Source organism: Acipenser ruthenus, chromosome 16 (assembly GCF_902713425.1).
Source record: "Acipenser ruthenus chromosome 16, fAciRut3.2 maternal haplotype, whole genome shotgun sequence".
NCBI classification, from domain to species: Eukaryota; Metazoa; Chordata; class Actinopteri; order Acipenseriformes; family Acipenseridae; genus Acipenser; species Acipenser ruthenus.
In genome coordinates, this window is record NC_081204.1 from 33,476,186 (window position 1) to 33,494,804 (window position 18,619).

The 18,619-nt window shown below is 35.6% G+C and overlaps 1 protein-coding gene across 1 annotated transcript in view; it reads right to left on the reverse strand.

Annotated features, from left to right (window-relative positions):
- Window positions 1–17,490, reverse strand: part of LOC117412086 (relaxin receptor 2-like) — a 32,423-nt gene extending 14,933 nt beyond the window's left edge. The window contains exons 1-9 of the mRNA XM_034020074.3: window positions 17,379–17,490; window positions 7,531–7,677; window positions 7,055–7,126; window positions 6,532–6,637; window positions 4,485–4,556; window positions 3,647–3,718; window positions 3,219–3,290; window positions 1,749–1,820; window positions 367–441 (exon numbers count right to left, since the gene is read on the reverse strand). Coding sequence (XP_033875965.3) covers window positions 367–441; window positions 1,749–1,820; window positions 3,219–3,290; window positions 3,647–3,718; window positions 4,485–4,556; window positions 6,532–6,637; window positions 7,055–7,126; window positions 7,531–7,677; window positions 17,379–17,430 — 740 coding nt within the window. The 5' untranslated portion in view covers window positions 17,431–17,490. The remainder of the gene's footprint in view (window positions 1–366; window positions 442–1,748; window positions 1,821–3,218; window positions 3,291–3,646; window positions 3,719–4,484; window positions 4,557–6,531; window positions 6,638–7,054; window positions 7,127–7,530; window positions 7,678–17,378) is intronic.
- Between the last annotated feature and the right edge of the window lie 1,129 nt (window positions 17,491–18,619).

An 18,619-nucleotide genomic window follows, 5' to 3' on the forward strand; every position in this document is an offset into this window, starting at 1 on the left:
TTTTTTTTTTTTTTTTTTTTTCCAACCTGCTGCTCAATAAACATATCCCCAATTTGTGTGCTTTGACCATAATCCTGTGGGCATTGGAAAGGTGAAGCCAGGTCAGGGAGCAAAGTCTTCCACAAGGTAATTGCATCCGACATTAAATACCAGATAAAACATGTCCGTGCCCAGTTGAATCAACTGGACAGCTATGATTTATAAAATGTATATGCACTAATAATAACAATAAAAAACCACATTCAAGCTAAATATTTAATGTGAGCAGTGGACAGTGTCCCAGGTGCAGCTGGCCCTCTCACACAGCACTGGTTTGCTCCTAGATATCGGTGCTATGCTTTTTCAGTTTCACTCTGCTTTACTTACAGCCAGTTTAATCTTTGAATTTCCACACAGATGGAGCTCCTGGGGATTTGCTGCAGTGAATTGTTCAGCAGAGATCTAAAAGCGCAAAAAAAAAAAAAAACATTTTGACAGGCGCTCTCTTTTAAAAATATTTGTCATATTCAGTATGTCTGTCCAATATAGCAAAACTGTTAAAGCTGCCAAAATACTATGTTGACTTTCTGTCCCCTTTTTTTCAGGTCAGGGTCAGAACAGTAAATACAGTATCGTCTGGCATGTTGATAAATTATTTTTTAAAGAATTGACCTTCCCATTACCTTTACATTGTCGTACATAGTAAGCGAATGACCTCCTCTTAACTCTCAGCACTTTATATTACACAGGCTGGTTCACTTTCAGCTTCTTTGTTAAATGTAATAATTTGTCATTACTATTAGAGAGCTCTCCAGAACCCTCTCACGACATTGAGCGTTGGGGCTGAAACACTGCCGGCACTGAGCTGTCTCCAATGGGGCATTCAGGTAACCATCTCTGCCATTGATAATAAGCTACTGACAACCATTTCCGAGAGGCGCTGTGGAAGTGTGTGCCTTGTTAGCCACGTTGATATCAAGCAGTGTTGCCACCTGCCCCACTTTCTCAAGAGGACATACCCTTTGCTGCCCTCAATTTATGATGCTTGTCCTGATTTTATAATGGAAATTTCACTGCATAGTATTTCTGTGCTCACTGTCTATCTGCACACCTTTTGACACTGGTTATCTGTCTGCCAGCAGCTCAAATAGACCAGCAACCTATGAATCTCTGTCTCTGCACCCGAGTGGACTAACAGATGAATGACTATTTTCTATTATAATTAGTAAGATAACAAACTGTAATAACATATGCCCTGAGCCTACTAGAGTATAAATACCAGGGATAGAGGCATAGACAGACAGAGACGCTTCCAATACCTCCAGATCATTGGGACCATCAGTGTAGCGTCTAAGGGCTCTCTCCAGGGCAGGTAGTCTTATCAATTGCCTATCTCTGTTAATGCTAGTGGTGTGTATTGTATCTAAACAATAATGTTCAACATAGAATGTTATGTTTAATATTTTGAACTATTAAATGGTAAACATTGTTAAAATTTGAAACATGGTTATAGCATAACAAAGTAGTAGTCGATGTTTACTTTCATTTTAATACTACTACTACTACTACTACTACTACTACTACTACTACTACTACTAATAATAATAATAATAATAATAATAATAATAATAATAATAACTTTAATTTATTATAGTGCCTTTCAGGTGTCCCATGGCGCTGTACAAAACAAAACACAACCTTACACTGGAAGCTAATTGATCTTTGTCTAGTAGGTCCTTAAAGGAGTATGCTGACCTGGAAATACTTACAGAAAGAAGAGGGAATGGAGTCCTACAAATGACTTCTGAGTGATCGTGCTTACTTTGTTGTCATCCAGAATTCTAAAAAGAAGTAAATTAAAAGAACGTCATGAAAATAGATTAGGCACGTTCGAAAAACAAATAACTTTAATTGCAATCGTATAATAATAATAATAATAATAATAATAATAATAATAATAATAATAATAATAATAAACAGATAGTTGTACCAGTTTCCATTGATTGGGATTTTAATTATTTCAGTATCATTGCAATAAATGTCGGAGGGCAGTGTCAACAGTTATTTAACTGCCACACAAACACACTTATCATTCCCTTGCAGTCATTTGAGACACCATGAAGGTTAAGTAATTGTGATGTGTAATTATGAGAAAATACAGAGAAGACAGCAACAGAACATGATGTATTAAACCAAATTAGTTAAGGTGAGGCTACCTGAAATGATGCAGAAGGAACCACAAGCATGAAGGTCAGGCTATTAAACACTTAATATCCATTGTATGGTATGGTGTAGGGAACTAAGCTATATGTATTGCATGGAAAAGGACAACTCTGAACGATGTGAATGATCAGAGGATTGAAAATGAAAATATCATGTTAAACCAAGTGGAGAAAAATAATGACATAATGCAATTGTTCTAATAGCTAAGATTGCAATCAAGCACAGATTAAACTACCAAGGCATATCAAAATATAACTGCATATACACAAGGTCAATTACTTTGCCACAGAACACAGCAGAAGCATCTACTTCAAACAGGACTACAAAGTTGCATAAGCAATTACTGTACACACTTACACGTCAACGACTCACCGCAGTTACACCGCAATTACTCTTTTGTTACATGATCTGATTCATGCACTACTAACATATCTGTAAATATAAGTATGTTGTAACTACAGTATAATTACAAGAAAAAAGTCCTGTATATCCAAATTATTTTCTGTAAACCCAGCTAGATCTACGTATTGTTAGCCTAGCTGTTTATCTCCTTTTTGCTGTAGCTACATCTAATGGGAATATTGACTGCAAACTAGTGAAGGAGTATTGAAAACTCAAGCCACAGCTTGCTAACTTGCCCTTGCGATCTCCCCAGCACAAGATAATTTCCCAAGAGAACATTCCAGCTACAGTGTTTAAGAGACCTTTCAAAGGCAGTAAACAGCAGTAAATTAAAGTGAAACACATGCGAAAGATCCCACTGCTGGAGGAATTCACTCAGTTCATTGAAAGGCTAGCAGATTTCTTGAATGATTTACAACCAGGATCTCACTCTTCAAATGAACTCACTGAGGTCAAACTCCCTGAAAGTGGGGATGGGAAGCGTCTACACCCCAAGATATTGCTGCAAATGAGAAATATTTTGATTGACTCCCCACCACTACTGGCATTGCCGTGGCATTTGTGAGTTCTTGCAATGCAAAGACGATATTGATATTCACGTTCACACTACTTACAGCCATTCGAGATGATGAAGATCCTGGAAGACCCCTGCCTTCAGTGTGGTAATGTGATTTTGGTTGAGGAATCTAATGAGAATTAATGAGAAATATTTTCATGTCTCAAGAATTGATGTGAGTAAACATGCTTTAATGGATTTTCAAATGAGAAACGAAAGAAAACAATTTTGAACAGAAAAAGGAAATGGACAGTATTACAATGTATCACTCGAAACACAATATAAAGGAGATATACATGACAATAATACAGATAAAACTAAAGATACATAATCACAGCTCTGCAAGTCTTTCTCTGTGTCTTTAATGAGAAAGACTTTTAGTCAAAAACTTTTAAATTGTCTTTACTGTAGCATTCCATTTTCGTATATTTTAGAATGGTTAGGTATTATCACTTCATCTGGGTATTGCATGTGTACAGTACTCACAGTTTTTGAAGTTTGAAAAGTCCTGAAAAAGCCTTGTTAGATATGGTTTCAATGCTGTTATTCTGCAAGTGTCTAAAAAAACAAAAAGACAATAATATAGATTTATATTTTGGATTATCATGAGCATGATACATGATAAACTGCATATGTGGAACACAGGGAGTCAATAAGATCCAAACTAGTATTTGGAATGGTTAAAGATTCTGTATTCTATCTGCATGGAAGACAGTTGTTTATTTAAATACACTGTGCAGCAGTAAGGCAAGTTATTTACAGACCATTATCAAACTATTCAAACACACAGAGTAGTCATGACGGGGAAGATCTACTGTAGCTAGCTGAAATGGAAAGTCAGGGTTCTGAACTTAAATGTGTTGCCGGTGAGATAATAAAACATTTTCAGACACGCTGAAAACATTTTGAATATAACCGTTCATTTTGAAAATGCATTTCAGTTTTGTTGCAGTGATTTTTTCATAATGTATGCTTCTCCCTGTAAGTGTATCTTAGTAGCTTCTGATTCCAGAAGGTCCTTTATTTGCAGATGAGTGAAGGGCTACCTATTGTTCACAGCCAGAGGGATATGGCTTTTGTTTGTGAATGAATGGTACCCTCACAGAGTAATTATCCCAACTGTATGGAGAGGAGACTTATGTGCAAATGTTTTAAATATGGTTTAAAAGCACTTACCAGGACACTAATCAAGGGCTCAAGCAAAGGCAGCATTATTAACATTGGTCCTTGCCTTATTTCTATCATCGGACTCAACATTATAGTAAATTAATAAACAGCATGGGCAGCTGCATTTACTATTTAAAAAAATAACAAATGGACTCACAGCCTCTCCAGGTTTTTGTATCTGATGAAAAGGTCAGCTGATAAAGATCTAATGTGATTGTTCTTCAAATCTCTAGGGAGAGAAAGACAGTAGCATGTGAATGCTAAGGTGTGCGCTAGTATTCAAGGCAGCTTTAAACCACATACCGTATAACACTGGGGTTTGTTACAAAGTCTTGATAGGAATATGCACAGTAGCAGTAGTGAAAATAACCTTGAAACATACAAACAACAAACAACCTTTATACTGAATAGCTGAAAGCACACCAGAGAGTATTGCAAAGTAAACAGAGGCAGCACAGTATTTCTCATAAATCCTGCCAAGCACAAACTGCTATAATGTATCACCTCTCACATTATCCTACAGATGCACACATTAAGGCTTTTTTCAAAGCCACCAGTGAATACAATCTACTGATATTTCAATGCTGCACTTAAGCCATATCCCTGCAAGTGATCAGAGGAAAGAACATAGAGACACAGAGTCCCGAAATAATGCAAAAACACGCAAGTCATTTGAAAAGCAGCAGTTGGTTACTAAGGAGTCAATTTGCTTCTCAGATTTTACAAGAACTCAACCCTGCAGAAGCCTCATGCTTTGTCTCTTAGTCTACTATGATGCATGTGCTTCTGAGTTCTTTCATGTGGCCTTGAACAAAAAGGCAGGGATTGGGTGCAGCTTTGAAATACCTGGAAGCAGTCTACTTCAGCAGTAATGTACATGAAGGGCTGTATGAAGCAAAACAGAAAGGCCAGTTGAAGCACAATCAATGTGTGCAATTATTACAGTGTAATTACATGAAGCACAATCACTGTGTGCAATAATTACAGTGTAATTACATGTAACAATGGATGTTTATGCATGTTCAACAGGATGTGAACCAAGCCTAGTCCCTGAACATTAATCATTAAAATATAACACAAAATGATATGCTTTCCATGTCTATGAAGCACATGTAATTTAAGATATTGCTTTTTAGATATTTCAAATGCATGAATGTCGCTAAATCATAACTTCATTCTGAACACTGCACACTGTTTGCACATGTCAATTGGATTGAAAATAAAATCAGTACAAATCTATTTATCTGGATTTTCCAAATGTCACGATACAATTGTTAAAATATTATTCCAATCAAAAACTCCCAGAATGTATTCCAATCGTCCCTTTTTTCTATTTAATATATAACTATACCAGTATTATACCGTAAATACTGCAGTAAATTTTTACCATATTTTCACAGTTCTCTATGCTTTTTACAAGTTTACCCTTGTTTGCCATTTTTTAATACTCTGATTACCAGTCATCTTTGCATCCCTATGCTTTACCATATTTTTAAACGTAACTATGGTCATCTTTTATAAAGGTTCAGACTATAGTGTTGGATACATCATGACAAGTCAACTAGTTCTGTTTTTATCAGGGTGACTCTTAAAGCTATCATTATACACTATTATTATCTGAAGGTAAATTGCCATCAGTAATTTTCTCTCACAGCAGTTCTGCATGCTTAGTGGCTTCGTTATGTTAATTGCCTTGGATTTCATTTGAGGCTTGATATTCATAAGTATATACAGAATGAAAAGTCTTTAATTCTAAAAATACAATGGTTTGGGTGTGTCTAATGGATTTCTTAAATCCGCAGTTCATGCTTTTGGGAGAATGAATGCAGGGTTACATCAAATATGTGACTGAGACCACAAAGACGTTTTTAATTTTAAAGACAGAAGATGGGTGATATCTATATAAGTGTCATAAAAGTAAATGTAAGTACAAATAACAGAGAGTGGATAAGACCACAAACATGTGATAATGTTAGGTTTAAGATTTTTCTACCTATTGCATGTTTGACTGCTGTTTTATTCCAAGACAGCACATTACAAATCTGTTGGAGCAGCAGTAATAAAACAAAAGCTATTAAACTATGTCTCTGGAGTCCATAGAAATGATAAAACATCAAACTAGAAAGAGGAGAGTTTGTCGCTGTAGCCTCGGGACAGGAGCTCTGCAGCTGGTTTTCACACTTCATTATTCAGAGTTTACTCACAGAGCAGTCACGTTGGAGGAGACCGCTGGCACAGCATGCAGGTCCTTGTTACTGCAGTCCACTCTTCTGCCCTCGCACTGGCAGTCCTCAGAATAGAAATCCAGCACTACAGCAGACACAAGCACACTTAATACCAATCCAAAGCATGGCTCAATACTGGCACTTACTGTACAGTCCACACCAAACCCAATCAACTTTTTAACTTATCAGAAATTTTTATAGAAATTAAAAGGTGATGAAAATAATATAGTGAACGTGGAACAACATATTTTTCACACAAGGATTTAACTAAAAACAAGCCATAGATTGTACTCACTATACTGAAGCATAGAACTTAATATTCTACAATTTCCAGAACATGCCCTTATTGATGCGCCTACTGTGAGCTCTGAGACCAGAATCTGTGTGACTTCTTTATGCTCTAACGCGTTAGAGTTGGATCAGTGAAGATCAACAGATTGGATTTGACAAGTAAAATCCTGCATTTGTATCCAAACTGTACAGCTCAGGGACTCTTACTTACAACAATCCTTTGTCTCTTCAACATTTTTCTTTAAAAAGGCATCAAAAAGATGAGGCCATCCACTGTTATCAACTGCAAAAGGTGAAACGAAAGAAAACATGGTTCATGAATGTCAGACAAGAGAAACTGAATTGATTTAAACCTGCTACATCTTATATATATATATATATATATATATATATATATATATATATATATAACTATGCATAACAACTATGTAAATACACAGTAATTAGAGATATTTAATGTAAAGTGTTACCATATATATATATATATATGTGTGTGTGTGCGCGTCTGTGTGTGCATCATGTGTGTCTGTTGTGTGTGTGTTGTGTGTGTTGTGTGTGTGTCGTGTGTTGTGTGTGTGTCGTGTGTGTTGTGGGTGTGTTGTGTGTGTGTGGCTCTAGAATAGCTGGTAATCGGTATGGCTCTTTTTGTCCAGAAGGCTGCACCGTTTCTGAGATATGCTAACTTACCGCAGTTCTCCTCATCGGCTCCATTGACGCAGTCCGCGACCCCATTGCAGTGCAGCGGCTGGGGCAGGCACTCCGTGAGGTTACCGCAGGGGAAGTGACCCAGGGGGCAAACACCAGTGTCAGGACTGGGCTGAATAACAGCTGACACTATAAAGAAATACTAAGGCGTTTCTAATTCAGATAGAGATAGCACTGCATTATGTATGTAATAGAAAGACAAAACCAGAGCGGTATCATTGTACAAATATCAGCTAGAAATCCTTTAAAAAAAAAGAAAGGAAAAATGCTGTGAGCGCTTGGTGGGAGCAAGACTCCAATGTTAATAGCCCTTCATTGGATAAAAATACCCCTCATCCATCATTCATAATTAGTTCAGTTGTACACAGTTAAATATTAATACATGATGAATGGATTAAATGACCCAATTCATATAACCCATGAGATGCACTTACTGAAATAAAAAAACTATTGTCTTTCCAGACAATGTGGAATAGAGCAAACCCACAAGAGACTGATAAGATTTTTTTGAAAAGCCTCTGTCTTCTAAGTGAAAGAGCCACTGTACTCATTCAATTTGAGGAATTAATCAGCCTTCAGTTCTCATTATCATTAGAAAGACTTCCCTTAGTTTTTTTTTTTTAATAAAGCACACATGATTATATATATATATATATATATATATATATATATATATATATATATATATATATATATATATATATATATATATATATATATATATATATAATGTATAACATCCTTTATAAGAGCATTGCTATTGTTAGGCTTACAGTAACATTATTGTGACAGCATCTATATGACATTTCTGTTTTTAAAAGCAGTCATTCAGATTCATAATGATAGATTAAAGCTGTCACTATAGTCCTTACTATAGCTGAAGTACTGTAATGTAAATGACAGTTAGTGATAAGTGATGAGCAGCTGATATAGGACAACATGAGCATCCACTTAAACAAACTGCAAAGAACTAATAGGTGTATGGTAAACATGGTACATGCTACTCCCAGCAAATCCTTCGGTCCCATACAACAATTATTTATCATTAAATCCAAACTACTGTGCAAGCTTTATCTTAGATTATATATATATATATATATAACTGTTTTCTATGGAGGTTACTCATAATGTAATGACAAATTAAACTCAGCTGAGATGACCCTAATTAATAACACCTGTTTAAAACCATCATTTCGAGCCCTGCTCTTGGGAAGCTTACTGTCACAATATAATAGTGAGACTGAAAGCATTAATGGAACTCTTTAAATAATGATCTCTAAATAATGGTTTCGGGTTTATTAACAAATCTAATCTTTATTTGTCTCTGAGTGACATTAGTCTATGGTCTACAGTAATAGATTCAGGTGCTCATATATAATATAATTACACAATGCATTCTCTCATATATATATATAATGCATAAACTGAGAGAATGCACTGTGTAATTTAAGATTGAGCATGAATGACTTATATTTCATTTCATTCTTGAATGAACCATAACTATTCTACCACACGACCTGCGATGTGTGTGTGGAAGGAAGTGGAAGGAAAAGTACGATTGCTATGGAGATGAAAGCAATGAGGAATAAAAGAATGGGACACACACATAGTAAATACATAAAGTGTTGATATTTACATCAACTTAACAAAATCTTTTTTTTTACACATATTGAACCCATATTTGATCAAAAGAGCACAGAAAAAAGAAGAAGAATTCTAGGTATGTCCAGACAAAACCTGTGCGGCTGGCTGCTCTGTTGCCTCAGGCAGCAGCTAGCCGTGGTGCTGAATGCCTGACTGCATGGCACGCTGTTGGAGTGAGTACAAGACAAGAACGGGCTGCCTGCAGGGTAGAAGAGAGACTGCTGGGTAGAAGAGTGGTCACTGGAGGTACCAAAAGAAGAGCTGAACAAAACATGGAAATGGCAAGGAAAGGGAAAAGAGGAGATGGAAGAAGAACAAGGTTAGTGTCAATCCACACACAGGGAATCTGGACAAGAAGAGCAGTTTAGCTAGCTGTATAGTAAGGTGGGGTATGTTTCCATGTATCTCCATGGATTTCTAAAAGCTCCATGATTAGAAAGCAGCGGAAAGCAGAGAGAAGACACAATCCTGCAAGCAAGAAAAAGGAGGCAAAAAGATAATTGACATATAAATAGAAAAGGGGATACAAGATCACTGATAGATAAGGGGAAAGAATGACATTGTAAATTGGTGGCATGTGCCATTGAAATGGACACGTTGACACCGAAATGATAAATTAGAAACATCATTCCATTTGTTCTAAGTGTTTCTGTGGCTATTAAACTGCCAAGACAATTATCCAATTTCCTCAGAGGAGCTTTATTCTTTTTTGTGAATCCAACAGCATGTCTCTTATAAACGGATGAGTTGAGTGTATAATCAATCAAACTAAATGGACTTTCGTCTTCTTAAAAAATGCATGAATGCACGAATTTCAATGGATAAAACATAACCAATTAAGCCTGCAGACAGGGATTTTTTTTTCAAATGGATTTTGACATTTCAATCTGTCACAATAGAATAATTGAGAAGTCTTTAATTGTGACACCATTAGCGAAGGCATGACACATGGGGTGAATTAACTTATAGTATAGATACATGTTTGAAGTTTCCCTGTAGATGTTCTGTATAGCCAGAAAGATGAAAATAAACGTTTTGTACCACAGTAATGTAGGATTGTGTTCCATGTGGAAATAAATAAGATGCAATCTGCCACTGTTAAAAGCTGAGACAGTTTTGAAAGACTGAAACATCAAAAGGGAATTCTATTCTGACCCTGAAACATAACATTTAGAAAACTCTTTTGTTAAAGAAAGTGAAAGTACTGCATGTGCAGTTCAGTCTACAAAGCCTCCTTCACAAACCTTATGCAATTAATTTGGTACATGTTGCTTATTTTGAAGAACTGGCACTGTATATCATGACTCTTAATAAGGAAGGTGAAGGAAGGGGTTAGTGAGATTAGAATGAGACCAGGAAAAATAAAAAACACACATATCATTAACCTTAGCATTCATCATTTAAATGGGAACTGTACTCAAAATAACAAGGCTCTCTAAATGCTCTGTATACATAACAAATGTGTCTCGCTGTGCCAATTTTGTTAAAAAATCAAGCGTTTGGCCAGTATTTCAATTTTTTTGTCATCTTAAATGTGCATTATTGATCTCTCTACCTCCAGCCTATTCTTACACAGCCTCTTGAACTGAGGGTAAGGCTGTGTGTCAGGGACCCAATTTCTGAATTTCCATCCACTTCACATGGCTTTGACCCTCTGCTATCACTGTACTGACACTGAAGAGGATGCTGCTGTTGGTGTCGCCAAACATTTAAAAAAAGAACAAAGAAAGATTGAAATACTAAGCCTATGTGTCACCTGCAAATTTAATATCAAGAAACCAGAGAGAATTACAGCATTGTTTCTGTAAAACAAATAAACGTGATCATTACAAAACAAAGATTTATATTTCCCCATATTCAAAAATATGTATTTTCAATTTAAATTCAACTAATAAAACCACAGACTGGCAACTGGAGACAGGAGCTTAAAAGGTAACGAAGGAGACAGCTGTTTCCTAATGAAAGGACATTCCTGTGTAATAATATGCTTCTTTATGAATTAGGGTAACAATGGCTCTTTAATTCCCCACGGCTTAGGAAACGTATGTGCTGCTGTCCAGTATACTTGAAAGTCTTCATTGTAATATTTGAAACCACCGTTTCAATCTGAATCATCTTCACATATCAAAGCAGCTTTAGTTGCCTCCTAATCTTATTTCCCCATTCTGCCACACAGGAATGAAATGGTGGTTGAAAAGTATTTGAAATGCACATTTAGCAACACTGCCCAGTGTGAACATTCCTGGCAATCTGCTTATAAAATAATGCTATTAATATAATAGAGATTCATCCACAGTTCTTATGTCATGCCTTTTAAGAGGACACAACTCATTTTTGTGACAATGGCCGATACTGGTGCTGAGAAACATCATTATCATCACATTCTATTTCATAACTGCAAATGAACTGATTTCTGAAACAAAATTGAAGAACATGTTTCTTACATCTTTAACTGTCTTATTACATTAGTTCCAAAATAAAATATACTAGTGCATTCTGCAAATCTATTGTTGTACAGCATTTCAGGAGACAATATACATGCAATGTATGTGTACAGAAAAGGTATAAATGATTAAAAAAGTCATTTATTTCAGGACGTTTTGGACAAACGCCCTTCTTCAGCTGTGTAAAAAGAAAAGTAAACATCGTGCAGTAAACTTGTTATTTTTAAATTGGGTTATTTTCTTGAAACTGGGATGTTATTTTCATCACAGGTGTCATTTAAACCTTTTGTGTACCAAAAAAAATAAATAAAGCCAGCCAGTCAGATCAGAAAACAAATGCCTTTGCTCTACAAAGTGAACGGGTTCTTATAAACAAAATACTTTGAGAAGTTTTGTGAGCATTACTTTTGAAGGGGGATGTCAAATGAATTGTTTTACACAACACTTTGAGTGCTTTCCTGTTACTAACCCTGAATTACACTGTAGAACAAAGACTATAATCCTGTTAGTGACTACATGTCTACAGTCATTTGTTTTTGGTTGAGATTGAGTTATTCCAAAGCTTGAGTTATTCACACAATACACATAAACAAAAGTCCTGGAACAACATTCTAATAACATGATTCAGACCCAGCTTCATGGTATTCTTGAAGACATCTGCTGGGCTCCATCCCAAGGTGCCTCAGTTCATGATGCTGTCAGGTCACATGACTGATGGAAGTAATCCCAGACTAGAGCTCCATTTCTGCCACCACTCGTGTGACCTCACAGCCTCAAGACCCAGCCTCCAGGTCACATGGGCGTGCACAGTACTGGGGTAAAGATTTGGATATTGCAAAGCGACTCTCATTTTCCCAGTATTCTCATCATTCATGAGTATTCCAACAGAACAGGCTTCCCTTCCAATATCAGGTCTTGCTTGCAGGTACATCGATAAAGACTTCTTGTCAAAACTGTTGAGCTAGAATGTATACTTTCAGGTCTTCACAAATCATTTGAGAATTCCCAATATGGTTTTACAATGATTGAAAATGAAGTGAACTAATTAACCTCCTGAGAGGATGAAAAGTGTGTGTGTTTGTGTTTTTTTTTTTTAAAGACAGGTTTACATTTTGTACTGTTAACTTTTAACCCCCAGTATTTTCCATGATAAGCCATTTACAGCACGCTATGTCTTTATTGTTTCTGTACCATTTGTCCATTTAGCATGACCTTATCAAATGCTTTTTAGTGACCCTGATACCTGTACTTTATAAACCAAACCCAGTCACTAAAGACTGCTGTCGCTTTCTATCTGGATTAATAAATCTGCAGCTCTGAGGTTGAGGAAAGTGTGGCATACTGTATTACCCATCATAGATGTGCTGGGTGCAGTTTACATTATATGGACCGTGCAAATTGGTTATATATTGTGAGAGAAAATAACCTACGACAAGATCCCATACAAGTGGTCTGAAGAGTGTCATCAAGAAAGAAAGTGACCTCCTTCACTTTAAACAAGTAGAGTATCACTTACACAGTAGTTCTACTTTATATTATGTAGACCTAGTAAAGCTTGGGAAGGCGTGAACATATTTTTCCTACCTATGTTTTTGTCAAGCTGATAACATTTTAACACCTACCTGCTTCGCTGATATCCTAAACATTATTATTTCAGTAAAACTGGTTACAAATGTATTGTAGAGGATCTTTGCTCATTTGTAGACATGAACATTTATAAAAAAAAAAAAAAAAACAACTAGCGAGCACAGTCAAAACCACAGCATGCTGCACTTTCTGCTGCCAGATAAAGCTGAATTGCTTTTGCAAGTTCAAAGAACATTTTTGTTGTTGGCTCCGAATCATGGAAAAGTGTAATTGAAAATGTAACTCTGGTAGGTCAGAATCATTATTCAGTAACAAAGGCAGTGCTGTTGTCAGGATTTGTGAGTGATTTGGGATGTTATATTCTGTTAATCCCTTAACATAGGAGGCTGGTGTAGTCATTTTCAGAGTTTTAAAGTTAACCAAGAAGGGTATCGCTTGGGCTCATAAAACAGAACCGTCTCATTGGTGATGTCCCAGCATTCATCCACAACTGCTTTACATTGAACCAATAAAAAGGACTAAGGAATTTCTAAATCTTTATCGGTTTGCGTATGCAACAAGACGTGGAATCCATGTGTATAAAGAGCGGTAACTAAACTGTATAAAGTGTAAAGTGATTGGCACAAAGAGAAGAATTGCACTGTGTGGAACTGCAATATATTACTTTATTGTAGGTGACTTACGAGTATATGTGACAAATAGCATTATGAAACACAATGCGTAGGCAATGACCAATAGGATGTGCTTTGAAGTGGCTTTTTGATAAAAGAGAATGTAATCACTCAGTAATGAGTGATTTCCCCTCTGCCTACAAATATTATATGTGTTAATATTTTGGTATCCTACTAAGAATTGGTCTACCAGCTACATGTAAATGTGTAGCACAAAAACTTATCTTAGGGTTATCATGAACTATTTATGAGTACATTTCTATATGTGCAGTGTAAATACTGAATTGGGAAAACAAAATGATTCTGGAGAATATTTCTTTTTGAGAGTGCGTATTTAAAAGGATTATGCCAGTCAAAGTGTGAAACATACATATTCATTAAAACGATTCTAGTTTAAGCTGAAAGACTTGAAAAGTGTGATTGAAGAGAAAGCACTCTACCTCTCTTCAAGCTTTGGGAACATGTTAAAAAATCTGTATTTATCCCTCATCCCCCTGTCCAACCACAAGTAATTAGAGTTATCATTTGCTATTTCCCTAAGGCAGTGTTTCAGGTGCCAGTCCATGTTTATACTTAATAGCCATAATGCACATCTACATAGTACAAACTCATCTAATTCCTGCATCCAAGCTGTCAATTCAGTTCATTCATCAACAGCAAGACCAGTTTGATGGCTTGTGAAACTCTACTAAAACAAAGTTAAACCTATTCATGGCAACCTAATAGCCAGAACTTGAGCTGCTCTCAACCAGACCCAAAAGAACATAATCTTCCCTCAAATCACTTCCTATCTCCACCTCACCCCAGGTCACTATAGCTACCAAGAAACCAATCTGTAACCAATCTCATCTCATTCCAATACCACCAAGGGACTGCCTCTGGTTGCATTTACACTCTGAAACTGATTTACACAAAAGATCTGCCATGAAGAAGGAGGAGGAGACCACTGCTGAATGCTTCTCCTTACAGTTACACTCAATGTACTAATGTAGTCTTCTAGATTGGCAAGGTCATTCCCAGTGTGATCCAATGACACTTAAAATTGCATATCATTGAGTGAATGCAATAAATATATTAAACGTACCGCTAGGCTCTCTGCCTGGTCTTATCTTTCTTTTGCTCGGCTCAGTACAAACAAATTCAATCTAATGAATGTTTGATGTGGAAGACAAATCAAAGTGTATCTTCAAGGACCCTCTATACCTAATCTGTTAATACACCAAACACACTGTCATAATGCTTCTGTTTTTAATATCATTTTAGGCAACAAAATGTTTATATGATTGATGTCACAGTGATACTACTGCTGAAGATCAGCAGTAGTATCACTGGGGGCAGCAGTGTGGAGTAGTGGTTAGGGCACTGGACTCTTGACCGGAGGGTTGTGGGTTCAATCCCCAGTGGGGGACACTGCTGTTGTACCCTTGAGCAAGGTACTTTACCTAGATTGCTCCAGTAAAAACCCAACTGTATAAATGGGCAATTGTATGTAAAAAAATAATGTGATAACTGTATAATGTGAAATAATGTATAATGTGATATCTTGTAACAATTGTAAGTCGCCCTGGATAAGGGCGTCTGCTAAGAAATGAATAATAATAATAATTACATGTGCTATATTATACACTTTCTCCAATACTGATATTGAGAAAAATTAGTAATAAAGGTAGTGTTTGCAATAATAAATCTAATAACGCTTTTCCATGCAAGCATATACAACCGCACTTGGATTGAAATCGCATAGGCGTTTATTTGCATGGGATATAACTGATACGTGTACTGTATGGCAGGGTTAAATCGTAATGGTTTTTCAAAGAAGGGATTTTGAACTAAACAGTCTTTTTTTGTAGCTTAGCCTTTTAAAGTTGGGAAAAGAAAGCATTCCATAGAAATGATTGCTTTGTCCATTGAATATCTTCCTAACACTGCTTGGTCAGTGTATTAACCTTTCTAAGGGCAGTATAATTACACTTACACAACAGACATATTTCACTATATTTTTTTTTCAAAAGAAGCCCATGAAGATGAACCTGTTTTTTGCTTTTGCTAATTAATTGAGTCAGATTAACATTCAACATTCAATATTCATTCAACAGCCCCCTCTCTGAATGGTATTAGGGCAACAGAAGATTATTATCAATAGAAGAAATGTGTTTAAAGAAAATTATATTTCATAAAACTAAAACATACTGGTTATTGTAAGGAATCTGTTTATATACATCACAAACACTTTAATAGATTTAAATAGAAATATGTGAGTGCAGTTGCCATGGCATCAAACGACTATAAGTACATCCACTGTTTGTTTTCAAACACACATTCCCTTGCCAAATGTATGTTAAACATAACGAAACGTTGGGAGGTTGGCACTTTTGAGCAAAAACATATATATATATATATATATATATATATATATATATATATATATATATATATATATATATATATATGCGTGTGTGTGTGTGTGTGTGTGTAATTAAGATCATTACAGTGCAGAAAATGACACTGACCAATACATGTTCAAACAAAATTCTCTGAAAGGCCAAAATATCAAGGCTAAAATTACATTGAAATAGATATCTTAGCAACATGTTTTAATAATGTGTTTTGTTATTACCATTCATTAGATTAAATAATATTATTAATAAAGTATATGCAATATGTCCACCATCATATGACACTGATAAGTTCCATTAACACTAAGCTGTTAATATATATGGTATATAATATATATTATATATATTTATATATATGGTATATTATATATATATATATATATATATATATATATATATATATATATATATATATATTCATGGTAACGTGTCTGCTTCTCAATTGACTTAAAGGCTCAAATTTATATTATAATATCAGTAACATAACATTTTAAGGACCATACCGCTGTATTCCGTTCAGGTGATAAGAATGTCAATCCATATTAAATCTCATTGGGTGTACAAATGCAGGTGAAGCACAATTGCACTGAATAAACACTTGATAATGTGTCCTTAATAAAGCTTTAGGAAATGTACAGATACTAAGCATTCCAGTAATCTTTAACTACAGATAATACACACTTAACAAGCACGCAAATGGCAATACCTAAAACACCCATGCCTAGCACAGGTAAGGCATAAAATAGCCTGCATACATTATTTAGAGTCCTTTCTAGTAATGCATGATTATCAAGATTATTATTACCATCATCATTATTATTAAATGCAGTGAAATTCCACTGTCTCTGTATCATTTAAACTCATCAATCTTACTTTAGAAACTAATCTATACTCACTTTTTACAACATACTTCTATTTGTATTCATGCAGAATAATTCAATAAAAAAATGCCTTGGACAGTTTGCAGCTGCAAAATAGCTGCAGGTCAACAATTTCACTCTTGATTAGTTAGAGAAATGCAGCTTCAATTTAGAAAGTATTGAACGCAAGGACTGTGCATTGTTATTATGATATAGAGAATGACTTACCTCTGACTGCAATGATAAGAGACAGATAAGGAATAACCAAGAAGAGAAGCATCACAGTGGCTGTGTGTTAATCCAAGAAGTGAGAGATTTCTGCGTGAAGCGGTGCTACTGGTGTAACTGAGTCTCCAAGATTGTGCCTCTCTCAATATACACTCTCTCTCTCTTTCTCTATCTCTCTCTCTCTCTCTCTCTCTCTCTCTCTCTCTCACACACACACACACACACGGCACTGTCACATTGCTACAGTCCTCATTTACAGAACCATTACACTTAGTGAGCTCATGGTTGTATAATTTTTCAAAAATCATGACATTTACTCTACTTAGATCTCCCTCGTAACCTTTGACTGACTAGATTCCAGCATGTTGTGAAAATAACACTATACATTTTTTATTTATTCTTTACAGGGTTCTCAAATCAGAAAATAGGCCTCTGTTCCTATCTGATCGCTTAAGCTAAACTGGGTGATACCGTATAGATTTCAGGTATGCTTTATTTGACATTTCATTAATAACAATGTAAATACAAGTAACCAGGATTTTAAACAGTATTGATGAAGTAATCAATATGTATTCCTACTATTGACCCTGCGTCCATGATAATACTGATAAATTCATGGTGGCTTTGGGGTTTGGAATGGATACATGTGTAATGCATCATTAATAATAGTTACATACTTTATGTTATCACTTTGTAACAAGTACATAGTTACACAGGACGATGTGTTATTACATAGTAATAACCATGTTGTGATACAGTAATTACACACATAACAATAGATGGTGGTGAGTGTGATCAATGTGATCTGATGGAGAAACAAACAAACAAGAGCAGAGATCACGTGGTTATATGAATCCTGGTAGAATGATGCTGTTGTAATGAATTGGTATCTCAGCACACTGAATGAAATGAAGAGGCGCGGGCTGGACTGGAAATACTAATCTCACTGTTCAAAGACAAACGTCTTACCATTCAACTATAAAGCAAGTTATCAAGTCAAGGGGTAAGTATGGCTCTTATGCTGATGTCAATGTTATTAACTCATCAGCCCTAGGAGGAGATCCATTACATTGTCAAACACACTCATTCATCTTTATAGTATATACTGTTTATCATTTACACTTTTGATGCTGTGTATTTCAAAAACTCTTTGAAGAGAGAGCAATATGGTGTTAAATAGAGAGATGCATTTATGTAACATTTTTACAGTGGTAAGGTTTCAGTATATATATATATAGGCT